Source organism: Sprattus sprattus (assembly GCF_963457725.1).
Source record: "Sprattus sprattus genome assembly, chromosome: 2".
NCBI lineage: Eukaryota > Metazoa > Chordata > Actinopteri > Clupeiformes > Clupeidae > Sprattus > Sprattus sprattus.
The window spans coordinates 50,343,062-50,363,001 of record NC_137921.1 but is presented as its reverse complement, the minus strand read 5'-3'; the positions used below and the strand labels follow the sequence as shown (position 1 = coordinate 50,363,001).

Below are 19,940 nucleotides of genomic sequence, written 5' to 3'. Positions count from 1 at the left end.
ACCACTGTGTTTCCCCCCTTCATTGAGTCACATAAAGGTGGATTGACAGTTTAAGGTATGTGTATCTTAGTGTTTAATAACTATGATATAATGTCCTTTACAATAGTTATTTATATTTCAGTTGTCCTGACCGAACAATACGAATTAAATCTGGCATCAGTGGCAAATGCAATGCTGGTTGCGCTGAAAAGCATCAATCATTCAGCTATTTGTTACCTGAATCTTGGAGAGGTGGTCACTAAAGGGTTTTAATTTGTCCTCAGGTCGTGGGTCTGACCAAGCAGACCAATCTTCTTTGGTATACATATCCTGAATGATCTCCCAGCAGAGTTTAAATGTATACTTCACACAGAAGACAAAAAAAGTGTAAATGTTAAAGTGGTATTATTTTGTAAATGGCTTATGTTGTCTAGAAAACTGACTTAATCACTTTCGTTTTAGCCATATTTTCACCCTTTTATACAGTACACCTAGTAGCCGAACCTTGAGGTAGCTGTGCCTGTCGCTTGGCTTGATGTGATTCGCACATGTTAAGGTTTGCATAAAGAGTATAGATGGACTCGGTGTAGGTATTCCCGATAAAACCTTTGGGCCTTCTCCAAGGTCATATATTTCCTTGACCACAGAGTACACCAGCTTTTGCAGTTGAACATAAGGCTCTTTCACAGTCTCTTCATGCCCTTGTTGCTTTTTCACATTTTGTTGCTTTGGTGTTTCAAGATGAGGCACCTTCTGCAGCTTTGACCCTTTAAGAAGAGGCACCTTCACAGCTTCTTCATGCCCTTGCTGTTTCTGTTGATTGGATGCTACCTTCTGCTCTGCTAGTGACCGAATAAACATCTAGTAGAAAAGGGGAGGAAAAGGAATAAACAACAGATGGTTAATTAAACACTGCTTCATCAAGTGAAGTTTATTGTATAAATGGATGCAGCATGTGACCCTGAATGTTTAATAAGGGCTATATCAACTGATATGTTGCGTTCATTATGCCACACATAAGAAGTTAAATCAGGTATATGAGGTGAGTCCCATTCTATAAGTCAGGCAGACTGAGAGCAATATGATATCCAGCTGAGCTGTCAGTGGAGCAAAGGGCGACCAGATACCAAAATGTACTACAATGTTTGGTATAGTATTTTTCTTCAAAATACATAAAATAATTTACTGAGATATGTTTATACTCAACATAAGTTATGATGAGTATAAGTTATCTGTACTTTGGATTTGAATTACCAATACAAACAAATTATCTATACAGTATGAACACTCAATTGTGGAATTATAGGAGTTGCATTAAATCTGTAAAGACACAGTAATGAGTGTGTGAATAGTAAGCTATTGTGCCTCGTAAAAAAATAATTAAAATGATAGTTGCAGGAACAACAATTGTACCTGTATGGCTGGTGGATACAATCTAGCAGCAGCTTCAACCCTCTTGACAGGTGAATCACTCTCAAACGTCTTGAAATGCTTTATATTCTGATTACACATCTTGATGTTTCCATGTTTAAACTGCACTTCTGACACTCCATGTTGGAGTTTCTCAAAGCTAGGAGGTGGCCGTGAAGTCTGCATGTGATTCACTTTCACCTCAGGGCCATTCACCTTTGGAGTTGTTTTAATAACCAAATCAGTGGCCTGCTGAATAAAAAATAAATGTGTTCATCAAATACTGAAGCTAATTCCTTTGCCATTTAGCAATCCATTTCACATTTAGGCTTTTCCCATTCTGAGTAAGTGGCCATCTTACTGTTGCTGGAGTAGGGGTGAGCATTTCAGAAGCAAAGAAAAGCTGTACAGCCTTTTGGGTCAATTCTCCCACTCTCTTCTGAGCACCTGGGAACTTCAGCTCAGGACCATCATTAGGACATTCATTATGACCAACAGCCACCTCATGGTTTGGCTTAATTAGGTTATAATGTATCTGCAAAATGTGTTGTTACAATTATCACATCAGTCATTATAAATAATACAGCCTTCAGCTAAAAAGTAATGATGCAATACACTGCTAGGTCTTCTGATCTTGGTAAAGCTCTAAGGCGCTTAATGTCCGCAAGCATGTAGTCACGTAATGAATTACAAGCCATGTCCATTGGCTGATGTGCATTTTAAATTAAGATGTAAACAAACATAAAATTCCAGCAATTATGTTTGTTTCTGAACAATGTAGTCTCTACTACCTCCTTCAGCTCAGATTTGGGGCCACTCTCAGCAACATCAAGGTGTTCATAGTCATCTTCAGTTTTATCCACAATGCCAGCGTTAGCTAGTTGAAGGTGCTGATTGATGTTTTCGTCACCATATTCCAATTCTGAGGCTTTGTGATGGAGCTTTTTGGAGTCAGGGGATGGCCAAGAGGTTTCCACATCCTTCACATTTTAGCATGGTCTGTGATCTCAGTAGCAATTCCAATGCTCTGATCAGGGACCTGGTTAAAACAAGGAATAAACCGAAGGCAATAAATAAAAAACGGATGTACAATGTACCAACAAAAAGCCATTTTAGATGGAAAAGTGGAGGAAGCAAATCAACCTACATGTTCATTTTCAAAAAATGGCTGAGCAGCCTCCGTATTCTGTTGTGGACAATCATTATGATCCTAGCAAAGAAAAAGTAATTTTATGAAAGCTCTTCGAATTGTAGTACATTTGGTTCCTAAATGTTAATTCTGCCGACCCAAATATGTCTGTTTTGGGAAGAATATTACTAGAATATTTTTGTTAGATTACCAAAACTTTCCCCAAAAATATTTGTCCCACATTTAGACAAGCAAACGGAGGCACTTTACATCTCAAAATATAATAGTTGCAAAAAGATGATTCCTACCAGAAGAACTGCAGAGGACAGGTTGGCATCAGTTGTGAGCACTGTGGACACAGCCGCCTCCATCAGTGCACATTTGTTGGCGCTCACATTCATCTGAGGGTGCTGAAGAACATCTTTAGTTTCATCCAGAGTGTTGCTGCCTGCATTCTGCAGGTGCTGCTTGGTGCTCACTCGGTAGAACGCCAGATTGTACAAGATGTACAATGTACCAAGTAAAGCCATCTGTTTATTGTAGATGTGAATGCAGAAAAGCACCCTCCATGTTTATTGAGGACTGTGAATAATTGTATGTATAATTGTATGCATAGGCAAAACATCAGAATCACAGTGACATACTGTATCTCTCTTGGAAGATGATTTACCAGCCATGTCCATGAAGTGCCTTGCACATAAAATACAGCTATGGAAAGTGCATACTCACCAGTATGGCTACTAGGGGCAGTTGGGTATCAGGTGAAGGCAGAAGGAGCAGTTGGGTATCAGGTGAAGGCAGAAGGAGCAGTTGGGTATCAGGTGAAGGCAGAAGGGACACATTTGCCTCCTTCCCTTCAACTTTTTCCTCAGCATATAGCATATCAGTCTGATGAATAGAGAATCAATGTGGTCAAATTGAAAAGTGATTCAGTACTTAAATACTATGTGGCTGCCACGACGCACCAACATTTTGCCAGAAAACATTTATTTTTTATTTTAAAGCAATATAGAAATGGTACAATAACCTCACAAACCTGCACAGCAGAATCTCTGTATCTTGTGACATGATCACCATTGATGTTTGTGCACCTTTCTGCGCCACTGCCCTCCAGTGTAAACATTCCTATGACAAAAATATGTATTCAAATGACATGACTATACTTCTGTTTGCCGACCACCACAAAGAGATGCTTATATGTTATAGCTTAGAGCTACCTCTTATTGTTTCCCTTCCCCTTCTAATACCCCCCCCCCACCCCCCCCCCCCCCCCCCCCCTTCCTATCTCTTTCAGCCTGACCTCAAGCAGATGGGTCCCCCCTTATGTGCCGTTGTTCTGCTTAAGGTTCCTTCTTAATAAAATTCTTAATTTTCCCTGCCCTTGTTGCCATTGTGCTTGCTCTAAGGGGGTCCAGGCACTGTGCTCTGTAAAGTGCCTTGACACAATTGTATTGAAAATCGAATTGGACAAGTATATTGATTCACAAAAGTAACACCATACCTGGTGATGCCTGGGATGTCCTCAGCATGCACTCATGACAGAGCTCCACCTCCTTGGCCTTACACTTTTCCAAAGCCATGCCTACCTTCTGATTAGGTTGATCCACTACTCTTTCCAAGTGAGACCCACTGTCTTTAACCAGGTCCTTGAGGCCATACCTGGACGTAATCATGGCAATCTTATAAATGCCATACTTAAGAGACTTAAGAGAGAGCTATGTATTTTGTGTAACAGGCTTATGCAAGATTTACAAAGTACAAAAAGAGGAACAGTACCTCTCAGTATGATCTTTAGTGTCATTCAAATGTGAAACCAGAATAAGAGGGCTACACAAAACTGCCTCCTGAAAGAGAGTTTTAGGTAGAACATAAATTACGAGGATTTTGCAGGTAATTAGAGCAGCAGTGTTTGCTGGTGTCTGAAAAAAACATCACCTCTCCCTGATATTTCATTTCCTCCTGCAGGCAGGATGCAGAGCTCATAGTCGTCTCAATGCGCTGAACCAACTGGGTGAGCCATTGCCTATTACTTGTGGCTGACTGGAGGAATTTGTGATAGCTTTGAAATAAATTCTAAAGATAAAACAGATTCACAATCAATATCTTAATAAAAACCATTTCCATGACAAAGACAGAATTTATATCAGCTCCATACTAGTAGTTCACATATAGAGACAGAAGTATCTTTACAATATCATCTTTCAAACATTATCAGTCATTTACAATGACAATGTTTACAATTGTAGTTAACATGATTTGGTTTAGATATCCAAGGTGCACCTGGTTCTTCTTGAACTCGAGTGTAAGGTGATCCATCTGCATTTGGATGACTCCTTCATCTGCTCCATTTTCCTTATGATATCTGCCAGTGAAGGGGGAAACAGTTACCAGCTGGACCACGTAGAACTACAAATACCTCACAGTGGTGCATAGCATTCTATCCCCCTCACCCCCCTGGAAACCAATTCTTGATGTTGGGGGTGTTACACCAATAACGATTGAAATCGGTCCAGCATTGAGTAAGATCGGTATAATCTGCAACCGCAAAAAAGTAAAACTCTTGACCCAAAAAGAGAGAAACAAAACCTGGTTCTCCCTTAATTCTGTGATTTTAAATCAACTTCTACAAGCTTCAGTCTGAAGAAGAAAAAAATGATTAATTGCGAATTCTCACGGCAAATTTTGCAATTCATTTGTTAGCCTATTTTTCTCTTACCTACAGCAGTTATAAATACATACATACATACATACATATAACCTCATTTATGTTATTGATAAATAAACCACCAACCTTTTCTTCCTGGCGAGCTGACAGAGTTGGGCCTCTGTAATCCTCCTCTGAGCTTTTTCTTGCAGCTGGAGTATATCGCTCAAATGGAGGGCTTGCGACTCATCAATTGCTAGCATCTTCTGCAGCATGGTCGAGTGCAATAGGTCATCTTCATAACTGGTATAAGAGCCAATAGCGACTTCATTTCCCTGAGGAGAAAGGTTGTGGAGGTTAGGCACGGGCTTTTCTGTAATGCCACATGAATACACAAGAACACGCATTTTGGAGTGTTCTTTGAAACTTTATTAACTGGACACTGCTGCTCCAGAAGTCCTGGTGTCATCTGCTCAAATTGGATGCCACAAACATAATTTTCCCTCTCCTGTGTTTGCATGTGTTGTGTAGAAAAACACTTGATTTTAAAATCTTTTTTAGTATACAAATCTTGATTTTGAATGTCTTTTACAGCCATTTAAATCTATCTCATTGCAAATCTCTCTGATGGGTCTTTTTCCCAATATTAGTGGCTTAGCACCCTTTGATATGATGGCCAATATTGGTGTTTTCTTATTATCATCGTTATGGGCCAATCACCAAAGGTTATGGCACTAATACTTTTTCTTCTTACTAAAGACCTATCTATCTCTGCCGTGTAAGGTGGTTAGGTAGTTTGCACACTTTCTTATGTTAATTGAGACACTAATTGTGAACAGTAAATTAAATTCTTTCACAGTTTTTGGGCCTCAAACATCAGTCCTTCTACCACCAACAACAAACCACAGACATTCTTTGATGCTTGTATCTACTGACACATGGGTTAAAAACGTATAGCCCCCTCAGATTCCTGGGGTCATGCAGAGTTTATAGCATCTCACGTAGCATCCCATCCTTCTACAAATTTGACCTAATTATCAAAGATCTCGACTGCTAGTAGGCTATTTTTAAAAAAAGCTTCACAAAACTAACTTTTAATTCTATTATTGTGCAAAATTCCAATTCATATCACAGCAAATACATCAAACTGGAGGGACAGGAAAACATTTGTGGTATATAAATTGGTATATAATATAGCCTTAAGATTCTGCTCTTGTTCTGTTTAACTCCTTCAGCATTTCATCATCAACTTATTTCAGGGCCAATCTAGGTCAGAGGTTGTAGATTCAAGCATAATATTTTATCTCATATCCCTAGGTTTTGGCCCTATAATTGGTACTTGTTGACTATTCTTACCTTCAGTGCTGTAGACTGGTTCTTGCTATTGGCATCTCCACGGCTTCCCCATAAGGGTGGCTTTAGTGGAGGTTTGCCATGTGGCTCACCTGAAAGAAAAAATATGATACATTGTAGAATAACACATGTAGACATAGAAGTGAATGGCTAATGGTCAACCTAGTTCTAGATCTAGGTTTCAATTCAATTTTAAAAACGAACAAAGAAAGTAAGAAAGTGTGCAAACTATGTATGTATTTCAACCTACTTCCAGCCAATTGCTCCATCCTAAGTATAACCACTCTGTAGGAGTGCTAAAACGAGACGTTCACTGTAAAAGTTGGTATGTCCGATCAATATTTAAATCTAAAAATATGACATTTCTAATTAAAATTAAATTAAGTTGTCTGGACAGCAGGTTGCTCCAGAGTAAACTAAACTTTCTCACTAACGTTTTAGAGTGACGACATAATGCAAAAATTCTAACATAGCCAGGTAACAATAGATGTCATCATCTATGGTAATTTAGAATGAATGTGCTTACGTACTTATGGTGCTTAATATTACGGGGGAATTTAAAACCATATCCTCTTTCTGCACCTAGTGTTACACAAACGAATAGGCTACCTTTATGTCCAATCTCTCCTGTTGATCCAGTGGTCAGCTAAAAATGCTTTCACTGTCCTGCTCGGTTCTGCTGGGGTTCTGGATCCATCAACTGCACTAAGTAGCATACAGTTTGTTCCCAGAATAATTCTGAGTATAAAAGTAAAGGATAACATTTAAATCTAATTAACCTCAGATATCACAGTTACCCAAGATGAAAGTTTTGCTGTTGCAGTAGCCTAAAAGCTAAAGATCATTCCTTTGCATCACCACACAGTACGTAGCCTGTGCTATTGGGGAAAGGAGAGAAAGTAGCGGATTTAGAAAACACAGGTTTCTGTAAATCCGAAAACTTTTATGTCCATAGAAAATAGAGCTGACCTCTTCTGCTCCCACAAGTGCAGACATGTAAACTCTGTATTTTTCGTTTCAATATCTAGCTCCGAAATTGCAAATGTGTTTAATTAAATGTATTTAGATTATTAAATTGATTACGTAGTGTATCACATGTTAGGCATGTATGTGTTCCGTTAAATTAATAAAGGGTACATTTGCCCATATGTCTGGTTTGTTCCTTGTTACCGATCGAGAGTTCAATCCTCCAACCCTACTCAAAACAAAAGTCAATACCAACAGGAGAATACACTTTTAAACATTGGCGGATAAGTTTGCATTATTTTGGCAAATTGTACTACTGCCCACATAATCAGCTGTGCTGCTCATTCCACAAATGCATGATCCTTACAAGTTGGTCAGGTAAATAAACAGGCTTTCCAACTATATATAATTCAATGCCAATACGCATTTTCGGACTTTACTTAAAAAGGCGCAATTTGTAGCCTACTTAATCTACACAATGCTAAATTATTCGACTGAAGATGCTAAAGGCGGAGCTATAGTCATATGGCCCAAAGTTACCCATCAGCTGATGTGACAGCCTCATCCCGTTTCGCTTTCTGTTCATTCAATTTTCCAGTGAAATCGAAACCAGTTATTCTACCAGATCTCGACAACACACCTGGGTGAGGTGAGTATGCTGCATTATTTATGTTCCAATTAAAAACTTTCTGCAGCATTACTTGAAATAAAAACGATTTAGTTTATGTAAGTTATATACTACTATTTACTACTACGATAACTAATTATTTTAAACACGGTTCATTAGGACCGGTGTTGTGCCACGTTGCACAACACCAAATTATAATAGGTTACGCTGCGCAAACAAATTAATGTTTTTGTTGTTGTACCCCGGGCTAGAGTCAGTCTAACTTAAAAAAAATAGTTTCACAAGTTTTTACACGTTTTATCAAAATGAATGCACGGAAAACATAATAAAAGTCCGAGGTAGCTTACTACCTTTATACCCGTGTTATTTAACGTTACTTTAAAAGGTTAAGGAGGACTGCAAACCTATACAGATCTAAATGCTACGAAATATTATATAGTCGATTCTGTCTTCGAGACAGTCTCACTTGTCAACTTGCTTTAATGCATCAAAAACGGCAATATCCACCGAGACTAATGATAGGGGTACAGAATGCAGCTTGACACCGACGCCAGGGATGCTTCCTCATATAATCTTATTGGTTAAAATGTCCGGTAGTAGTGCTTATACAAAAACATAAAATGTATCCTGAAACAGAGCGTTGGTCCTGAACATGATGATCATGCTGTGGCCTACAGTAGTTGTTACATGAAGGCTTAGCAAAGTATCCTACCTCTGCCAGGAAAAAATGCGGCCTTATTGACCTCTATATTGTTAGCTAGATAGTAAAGTAATGAAATTTCTGTATTAAATTGTATAAATTGTGCAAAACATCCTTTACATACCCACCCAATGCACGCAGAAGTATGAAATAATGGATGTAGTCAACAGTTTATTATTATTGTAGTAAAATCTCTTATATTTGATGCTGCTGAATTAACGTTTTTCTTTAACTGTCATTAAAGCTGAAAGGGAGGTTAATGAAAAGATGGCGGAGAAGACAGATGACACAGTCAAGACTACAGGATTCAGCTTTTCCATAAACCCCCCTCCCTCATTCACCTTGTCTGCACCAGTCCCACCTGACTCAGGTGCACCTGAAGCCCCCTCTCAGAGGCTGTTTTCACCTAAGATAAGAGGGAAGAAAGAAGCAGAGCCACATGTGTTCGGTATACCTTTCAATGACAGCCAATCTGGTGAGAATACACCAAAGATAATTGGAGGCACAGTGTTTAACATACTGTGTGTAGTTAGTGAACGTTTGTCTTTGTCTTTTTCTTCCTCTCGTCATGAAGCTAACATATAAAGACATATTTGACTGTTACCTCTCTTCTCTGTCTGCCAGCCTGGCCTAGTTTTCCGGAATCTCCGTGGAGGCAGGTGGATTGGTCTGAAGAGTAAGTTCACAGGGCACTGTCTTTCATGTCACAGTAAATGATAAGTGTTTCTCCTAAATGGTTTTAGTGTTAAAGTAGTTACACCTGACTTCTGTCTTCGTGGTCGTATAGTGAAATGCAGTGCTCAGTTGCAGTAAAATATGCCATCGCTCTGTGTTCCTCAGTAGTTTGTTGCTCAACAATATGTTACTTCTCCCTGGTCATATAATGAAATGTACTAGTCTTTTTATCCCCAGTAGTCTATTTCAGTGAAATATACTAATACTCTGCTTATTCTAAGGACAGCTAGGTTATAGTGTTGGTGTATTTTATAGTGTTCTCTGTACAGAAGCATATACTGTGTACACAAATCCATTAGGACTAAGGAGGTTCTGATGGAGTCCGTCCGCTCATATAAGCCGGCCTGTTGCTCTGTAGCTGCGGCCAGAGTTCTGCTAATCGGTCCAGTTGGAGCGGGCAAGTCCAGTTTCATCAGCTCCGTCCAGTCCATGTTCTATGGGCGGGTCGTGAACCGGGCCATGGTAGGCTCATCTTCCAGCTCCTCCACCAGCTTCACCAAGCAGGTAGAGGAGATGACCATGAGGGTGGAGATGATGGGGGGTGAGAGATAAACTCTGATTGGTTGTGGAACATCTACTTCTATGTGACTCAGGTGGATCAATCATAAGCGTACTGTACAATGATGCATGTAGGGCATCAGAGCGGAGGCCAGGAATTGAGGAGATTGCAGAGATATAAGTAGCCATAACTGAGGAGATATAGGTAGCCATAATGGAGGAGATATAGGTAGCCATAATGGAGGAGATATAGGGAGCCATAATGGAGGAGATATAGGTAGCCATAATGGAGGAGATATAGGTAGCCATAATTGAGGAGATATAGGTAGCCATAATGGATGAGATATAGGTAGCCATAATTGAGGAGATATAGGTAGCCATAATGGAGGAGATATAGGTAGCCATAATTGAGGAGATATAGGTAGCCATAATGGAGGAGATATAGGTAGCCATAATGGATGAGATATAGGTAGCCATAATGGATGAGATATAGGTAGCCATAGAGGTGGAGATATAGGTAGCCATAATGGAGGAGATATAGGTAGCCATAATGGAGGAGATATAGGTAGCCATAATGGATGAGATATAGGTAGCCATAATGGATGAGATATAGGTAACCATAATGGAGGAGATATAGGTAGCCATAATTGAGGAGATATAGGTAGCCATAATGGAGGAGATATAGGTAGCCATAATGGAGGATATTTTGGAGATATAGCTTGTATGTATGTCCTGTAGCTTGATCTGCCACTTCTTGTGTGTGATGGATGATATTCTTAGAGTACAGTAGGTTTTCATGCCCTGAAGGTTCTATATGTAGTAGTTGCTCATGTACATCTCTTGTTTTACCTCCTTAGCTTCAGTCGTTTCAGCTCTACAGCAGCAGAGAGAGAGATGGTAAGAATATGGCTCTTACCTTATCTGACATGGCGGGACTGGGGGAGGGCAACAGCCCCACTCTTCACGACACGCTGGCAACTATCAAGGGACACGTTCCAGAGGGATACACGGTACTAGACACTCTTTTCCATGGCTCTAATGCTTTAACTCTATATTCATGTGTCTACAGGTGGTTCCTCAGGCCACAGATATCCATGCAAAAATAACACATTGAGTAATCATTGTTCAGGCAATCAGTACTGTTGATGAGACCTTCTTGGCTGGTCAACTGAAATTGTGGTGCTTGCAGTCTGGTCTTTTGCCATGTGTAAGGTGGCCTTTGACTGTGTGTGAAGTTGCTCTAAAGGGCCAAAAATAGAAACAGCAGGACACTTTTTCCTATAACTGTATCACTGAGAAGGTAGGCATGTTTTTTAGGCCATGTCTTGTTGGCTTTGGGAAAGAAAATTACATTTTGATAACAGTCACCATTTTGAATGATGCTAACAGGAAATGGTGTTGCTGACTTGCTCTCTCTCTCTCGCTCTCTCTCTCTCTCTCTCTTTCTCTCTCTCTATCTCTCTCTCTCTCTCTCTCTCTCTCTCCCTCATCTCTAGTTCAGTGCCTGCAGTCCTGTAGGGTCGGACACGCCAGGCTATGTGAAGGAGCCTCACCGTGCAGAGAAGGTCCACTGTGTGGCCTTTGTGGTCAGTGCCCTTGAGCTCTCATCCTACTCACAAACGATGACCTCCACCTTCCAGCAGCTCAGGAAGCATATCAGCGCACTGGGTGAGTGTGTGTCTGAGTGAGTGAGTGGGGAGGGGGGTCAGTGATCAGGGCAGCAGGTGGTGGGGTAACAGTGGCGGCGCCAGAGATTTTTTTCTGGTGGTGCTATGGGGGTGCTCGGCGTTTTACTGAGGGTGCTATGAATTTAGGGTGATAGCATATGAGTCTCATTTTTCTCTACTACAACACCTCCCCACCATATCGTCACATATGTTTGGACGTTTGATCTCTAACGCGTCTTTGGGGTACATAAAAAGCGTCATTCAAATCGATCGTATTATCATTATCATTAGGCTACTTCTGACGGACGCGCACAAAGCTGCGTTCATCTCCGACGGTCAAAATGGATGCAGCATGTTATAGATAACGTAATCCCAAATACTTCACTTACTTCAGTGTGTGGATTAAAGTTTGCGCCAGATGACTACCAGGTCACCACTACCATGTGCGGCAAATTAAACTAAACATACCAAGTTCAATACACTTCTAACTAAAGACGGCAGATTAGAATATCAGATAGAATTAACTTAAAAAGGCAAAGAGTCAGAAATGCTTTCAAAAAGTGTAGGCTATATTATTTTAGGTCACAATCAATAAAAACATGAATGAGACCAAACAGTAGAAACCACAATAATAAGAGATCAAAAAGTGTATCAAAAAGTGCGCACAAAACTATGCTTAAAACATCCCTTAATTGTTTACTAATCATTTCTGCCATTACATTGATGATCTCATTCTGCACGTCATGGTGCACATACTTTGCATTTGACGGGTTGTTATCTAACTTTTTCTGAACGGTTTTATCAAATTTTCCAATTACAGATAGCAACTCGCGGACATTACCCCTGTTTGCTGAATCCTCATCTTCAATGTGGCCTCGCTGTGAGATCCCCTGACAAGCAGTGTAGCGCAAGCTTTCCACAACATTTTTGTAATATTGGTCTTTTCGGACCATCCTGGGCGTTCATGCTTAAGTCACCCAGGGTGCTAGCAGCATAGCTAGCAGCGCCCTCAGTAGAGGTGAAGGGTTGACTTGGACCAGGATGTTCCTCTTCTTCTACATCAGAATCAGAATCCAACACCTCTTGCATTTTTCTTCCTCTTGAACATCTTATTCAACTTGAGGAAATTTGCGGATCAAATACCGATCCATTTTCGTGATTTTGTGAACGCTTGACTTAGAATTGACCGCTCGCGAGGATTACTGTTATAGCCTACTACTCATTGAACAATCACGTTCACGCGCAACGTGTCTGTGTCGTGCTACGTGAACAATCTGTTTATTACAGTGCATGAAATGCCCTGTATTGTTATTCCTAGGCTTCTTCTTCTTCTTCTTCTTCTTATTACAGTGCATGAAATGCCCTGTATTGTTATTCCTAGGCTTCTTCTTCTTCTTCTTCTTCTTCTTCTTCTTATTCTTGTTACCTTTTTCTGCGATTAATTCAGCCCGAACCGCTTAACGTAGAAACTTCATTCAAACTTTGTCGCGTAGGTCTTGTAAAGGACACTTATGCTATGTATTTTTCACTTTTCTAAACTTTATACTTTTTAAGATATTAAATAAAAACGAATCTAAATTTTCCCATTGACTTACATTGGGCCATTATGACATCATAATAGGGTCTTTAAATTGGCTTGCACCTGTGCTTCACTGACAGCTGCACCAAATCAAAGGAACCTCTTCTCTGTCCCTCTCAATTTAACTGTAACTAGGAACATTAAGACACCTTCCATTCTCTACTTTTTTTTCTCTCCATCTTTCTCTCTATCCCTCTCAGTCTACTTTCTCTCACACTCAATCTCTCTTCTTCACTCCATTTTTATCTCCTTTTTTCAATATTTTCACTCTCTTTTTCTCTTCCACTCTTCTTTCCTTTCTTCTTTCCTTCTTCCACTCTTCTTTCCTTCTTTCACTTTTCTTTCCTTTCTTCACTCTCCTTTCTTCTTTCCTTCTTTCACTCTTCTTTCCTTTCTTCTTTCCTTCTTCAACTATTATTTCCTTCTTTCACTCGTCTTTCCTTTCTTCACTCTTCTTTCTTTTCTTCTTCCACTCTTCTTTCCTTTCTTCACTCTTCTTTCTTTTCTTCTTTCCTTCTTTCACTCTTCTTTCCTTCATCCTCTCTTCTCTCCTTTCTTCACTCTTCTTTCCTTTCTTCTTTCCTTCTTTCACTCTTCTTTCTTTTCTTCTTCCTTTCCTAACTTTTGCATTTCATGCACTGGTATTTCCTTCAGGAAATGCATTTTCTAGTTCTTGTTACCTTTTTCTGCGATTAATTCAGCCCGAACCGCTTAACGTAGAAACTTCATTCAAACTTTGTCGCGTAGGTTTTGTAAAGGACACTTATGCTATGTATTTTTCACTTTTCTAAACTTTATGCTTTTTAAGATATTAAATAAAAACGAATAAAATTTTTCCCATTGACTAACATTGGGCCATTATGACATCATAATAGGGTCTTTAAACTGGCTTGCACCTGTGCTTCACTGACACCTGCGCCAAATCAAAGGAACCTCTTCTCTGTCCCTCTCAATTTAACTGTAACTAGGAACATTAAGACACCTTCCATTCTCTACTTTTTTTTCCTCTCCATCTCTCCATCTTTCTCTCTATCCCTCTCTCTCTACTTTCTCTCACACTCAATCTCTCTTCTTCACTCCATTTTTATCTCCTTTTTTCAATATTTTCACTCTCTTTTTCTCTTTATCCAGAGCCACTCTTGTTCACTCTTCTTTCCTTCTTCCACTCTCCTTTCTTCTTTCCTTCTTTCACTCTTCTTTCCTTTCTTCTTTCCTTCTTTCACGCTTCTTTCTTTTCTTCAACTATTCTTTCCTTCTTTCCTTTCTTCACTCTTCTTCCCTTTCTTCACTCTTCTTTCTTTTCTTCTTCCTTTCCTAACTTTTGCATTTCATGCACTGGTATTTCCTTCAGGAAATGCATTTTCTAGTTTCAATCTGTTATTTTCTTTTGTGATTAAAATATTATTATCACACAATACATTTTATTAAGAACTCAGAATGAAATTAAATAACAATAATAGGCCTAAATAAACCATTATTTTCTTGGGGGTGCTATGGGGGTGCTATGGCCAATCTAGGGGGTGCTCTAGCACCCCCTAGCCCCCCCCTGGCGCCGCCACTGTGGGGTAAGCAGGTGCATTTCATACAGTGTTCTGTGTAATGACCATCTGTAAACCATCTGTAAACGGTCATTGTACCCTTTATCATTCCTGATGCATTGGTAAAAGTTATGATTTAAAGAATGATTTACGTAAGTCCCAGTCTGAGAATCTACTCAACATTGCTGCAGGTGTACACCAGGTGGCGCTATTGACTCATGTGGATAAGCTGGTTAAAGCCAGTGACATCACCCAGGTGTACAGAAGTTTACCTTTGAAGCATGCGGTAAGGCCTGATAGAGTTACACAGTCCGTGGGTTAAAGTATGTTTTTTTTTTTTTCTTAAACCTGTAAGACCATTTAAGAAGTGTATCCCAAACAAATGAATTAACAGTAATGCAAACAAATACCTGTACTTTATGTTATTTTAAATAAAAACCATCTCCTAAATTAATCAAATGTCATGTTAACAGCGTCGTTGTGTGTGTTCCCTGTCCTCTGGGGTCTGTGTGTGATTAGATGGTGAAGGCCGGCGATCTGCTCGGCCTGCCCGTCTCCTCCATCGTGCCGGTGAAGAACTACTCAGAGGAGCTGGAGCTGGAGGCGCACACAGACACACTGCTGCTTAAAGCAGTTGACCACATCCTGCAGTATGTGGAGCTGAACTTCAGAGACCACCCACAGGGACCCCAGCAGGCAGACGATGCAGACAGTGCCGTTTCCTTCTCGTCACGACCCTCATCACTAGAGAATTGAAAGATGATGACAAGTTCAGGCTATGGCTAAAGAACACCATCAGAAATTTCTGTAGAAATCTTAGAATTTTATAAAGGATTATAGTCCTAAAGGGATTGAATCTGATTGTCTTACAGCTGAACGTATAGCAGAGGAGATGGTTTTATATTTGATTTTTCTTTGTGACTGGTTTTGTGAGTTTGCACTGTTGTTGACTTTTTTGTCAGAGCAGCAACAACACTGGCATTTACTACTAGGGCTGGGCGATGGATTGAATTTTGATTTAAAAATGCAATTATGGCTTCAAATGGGTAAGAAAACAACATATCAATATTGACCAAAATAAATGTTATTATGATTTTTATAATAGTCAAGCAGCCCTTTTCACTATTAGGGGAAGGTTTGTTGTCTTTTTATTTTTATTCACTGTATTTTGAAGAAGCCACCTAATTGGATAACTCCGCTGCTACTCATTATATTTTTCGTTAGTGGCAAACAAATTAGGGTTTCAGGTCCTTTTCTAGTAAAAACTTTCAGGCAACACATGTGTGAGACTGCAAATTTATTCACGACTCCGGGGAAGGTGACTAGCACTACAAGGGTCAAGCAAGAACACTCTGTGGGGCGAGGGCCTCATTACCGACTCAACTCATACATCACACATACAGTCCCATTAATTTAGTGACAAACACATGGGTACAAGCATATGACCAAACGTGTTTTGGCTGGTTTCCTTCAAGACTAGGAAAAAGTGATGACTCAAGGTGGGGTTCACAATACACTAAATGCATCCTACTGTCCTCCAATTATTGTCATCACATGCTCCATCCCGTGGTGTTAATTATGTCGGTCAGCAGCCTTTCCTGCTACTGTTAAGGCCAGGTATGTTACATTGTGGCTTGTGTCTGCCAAAGGGAGGTCCCATAGTCCAGATAATATGTTTCTCATGCTCCTCATTAGAATAAGGAATTTGTGTATGCACCAAAATGCATATTTAAGTTTTTTGACCCCACGTACCGAAAGGAAGAGCATATCTTATAAACACATTCATTTGTATACCACAAAAATGATCCCGCTTCTTTCGGTTGACTCTGCACAAGGTGAGAGACTGCGTGTGCAAGGAGTCATGGAGCTTCATCTCACAGCCCAGTATGTGCACACACAGACACATAGCCCAATATGTGCACACACAGACACACACAGCCCAGTATGTGCACACAGACACACAGCCCAATATGTGCACACACAGCCCAATATGTAAACACACAGACACACAGTGCCAACCATATTTATGTTAAAGTATCTAAATATCTGCAAAAAATGCTGTAGTTGCACACATTTTGCTGGTGGTGAACATTGACACGGGTATCAATGAATTTCAGAAGAAGTGGTCATTGGGCCTCATTCTCGACAGCAGTTGAGAAGACTTTAAGAAGGACTTCCTTCTGAACTCCACTTCGGTGGATTTAGGAAAACATTTGCCATTCTCCATAGTTTTCTCATCTGAGATTTCTTCTGAACTTCAGAAGACTTTCAGAACGCGAAATAGCAGTCGTAACTCTGCCGGAATCTTCTCAAATGTGATTCCTCAATGCGATTCCTCAAATAACCACAAGATGGCCCTGTCGCAACTGTCCGGGTTAACGGTTGAATTTGGGAGAACCCGTTGGTGATTGCGTTCACGTCAACTCTACAGACATCCTCAGATTAAAATAATTATAATAATAATAAATACAAGAATAATTGTATCATTAACAATTATGTTTCACATTTATAGTCATGATGTCATTACATAAATAAAAGGATTAAACCAGGATGCTAATCCAGACTATTCTTTGACTTGCTTGACTTGCACTTCCAGCAGTTGCATTTCTGCACTTCTTTTTTATTTTCTACCACGTTTTTCTATTTCTTTTGTAAAGTAGTATTTATTGTTACACTGGGTCTCTATTGCTCGTAGCTTGATTGTTCTCTCCCTTGTACGTCACTTTTGAAAAAGGCGTCTGCTAAATGACTGAATGTGAATGTAAATGTACACAAACACTGCAAATGTGAGTGAATAAATAAATAAACACTAAACCCAATCGCGTTTAAATAGCTATAGATGAATAGAATGGACACATATATATCCTGCAGTAGGCTACCTCCATGTCTGCACCGGTTAAGTTAAATCTGCGTTTTTTGCTCGCTTTCTGCTTAGACATGACTTGCCTTACGAGGTACTTTCGTGTGGATTCAGGAGATTCCGACAGCACACAATTCTATGATTGCGGCGGAGGAGCTGGCGGAGGAGCTGGCGGAGCGTGTATGAATGCAAATCCACTTTCACAAGAACGCCATCAATTTAAGAAACTTATCCGGAACACAGCTGAGAAGACTTCGGCTGCTTATGAACGCATTTTCAAGCATGCGGGAATGCGGCGGAAACGTTTGCCTTATGTTGTTTTTACAAAGTCGCGTAAGTAACATTTCAGAAGAATTTCAGAAAATGAACGAGAATGAGGCCCATTGACTTCATCTAAGCAATAGAAAAGTATCCACAGTTTAGTTCACATATAGTCTACTGATATGCTGGATGTGTTGAGTGTTTTGAGAAAGTGTACATGGTATTGAACCAAGTGTGAAAATGATTGAAAAAACTGTAGGTAATGTAATTAAATGTATGTAAAAATGTCATTTATTATGCAACCTTTCAGTGCTGAGAAGGTACTGAAGGAAGATGGCACTGGGCTGTATTTAGTAAAGGACTTTTAGACTGCCTTGAACTCATTCAATAAAGCAGTCCAATTTGACTTAAAGTGACCTACAGCTGAGTAGGGGAAGATTTTTTTGTAGTTGTTGTGCTCCCTGTGGAAACTGCCATTAACTACAAGAAAATGTGGACAGATGAGTGAAATTATAGACAAAAAGGTTTTAAAATATTTCATAACTTATTTTGCACCTCATGGTTTCTCGTTTATCGTGGACACAGAAAGGCACAGGAAATTGTTGCAATAAGAACACTTCCTACAGAGCTTTCTGTTTCCATTTCGCAGTGGGCAAAGATGCACTGCAGGTACCCTGCCTTCCTGTGTCATTCTGTAAATATCTTTTCACAGCACTCTGTGGTTATAGAAGGACTTGGGGTAAAGTGACACCCCCACTGTCTAACTCAGCACAATGACGTCCATGATCATGGCTGCTGTTCTGTGTGTGCTGGTCTGGCTTCTCTTTGGAATACAGAGTGAGTCAAATATTTAAATCATTTACTTTAGGATTTCTGGTTTTGTGGCAATATTATGAGGAAATTATTTTGTTGTTGGTATTGTTTGAACTTCCCAGCATATGGTATGGAAACTTGTTTCAGACTGCTGAGATTGTCTAAGAAAATGAGCCCTCTTGTAGTGTTCTGGTCATAAGTCTTTAATTAAAATATTTTCTTTCATCTTAAACTCACAAGCATTCATAACATCCTTCGCCCTACCTACTTGAATGGATAAAATAAATTATAGTAACATGTATAGTATCATACGTATTTTTATTTTTCATTATATACATGTAGGAGCCATTTATAGTCACCTTCAAAATGTACTGGGGTTTACTGGGGAACAGGTGATCACAATATTCACAGGTCAAATTTTTGTTCCGTAATAAATGCCAGTGTTCATGGTGTTATATGTGTGTCGTGAGGTGATGTTTGGTTGCTTACAGGACTGTTGTGGGTAGAATTTCCTGTCAGATTTTGGGTTTCAGACCATACTCATATCCACCATAGCTGCTGATAATAACTTGAATGTTTCTGTGCCGAGGGTCGGAGGGCGTGAAGACTGTTCGTAAATTGACTGTGCAGCGAGGAGGTTTGGCCACCATACCCTGTCATTACGAGGAGAAGCACAAAGCCAAGGTGAAGTACTGGTGCCGCGGCTACACCTGGGACACCTGCAGCGTCCTGATCCGCACCAGCAGTCCACCAGCTCCCGACACGGAGATGTCCATCAGTGATGATGTCACCCAGTGTGTCTTCACTGTTTCCATAAAAAACCTGCAGGACAGAGACTCAGATGTTTACTGGTGTGCTGTGGACATCACAGCAGGACCAGATGATAAAGCATATCTGAAAATGATTGTCATACCAGGTGATAATATAAAGATAATTGACATTAAATGCACATTGATTTCAAATGGATCCCAGCCATAGTTTTAAACTGAAACATTAAACTAAAACTGACAATAAACACTGTACAAATAAATGTTAAAGCAATGTATCAAACTCAGTATGTAATAATACATATACTGTACATCCAGACTTGAAAAAAGTGTCTGAATACACTTACTCCACCAATCTATCAAGCAGGGATGTAAACATTTAACAAATTATTTTTCTGTGTATGTGTCCCTCA

The 19,940-nt window shown here is 39.8% G+C and overlaps 1 protein-coding gene across 1 annotated transcript in view; it reads left to right on the top strand.

Annotated features, from left to right (window-relative positions):
* The window catches only part of LOC308382741 (interferon-induced protein 44-like), a gene marked incomplete at both ends in the record, with an annotated part of 29,940 nt that extends 14,358 nt beyond the window's left edge, over positions 1 to 15,582 (top strand). Inside the window, 6 exons of the mRNA XM_080860269.1 lie at positions 9,434 to 9,485; positions 9,844 to 10,048; positions 10,900 to 11,052; positions 11,539 to 11,710; positions 15,018 to 15,112; positions 15,346 to 15,582. Of these exons, the coding sequence (XP_080716395.1) occupies positions 9,434 to 9,485; positions 9,844 to 10,048; positions 10,900 to 11,052; positions 11,539 to 11,710; positions 15,018 to 15,112; positions 15,346 to 15,582 (914 nt within the window). The remainder of the gene's footprint in view (positions 1 to 9,433; positions 9,486 to 9,843; positions 10,049 to 10,899; positions 11,053 to 11,538; positions 11,711 to 15,017; positions 15,113 to 15,345) is intronic.
* Positions 15,583 to 19,940: the final 4,358 nt, after the last annotated feature.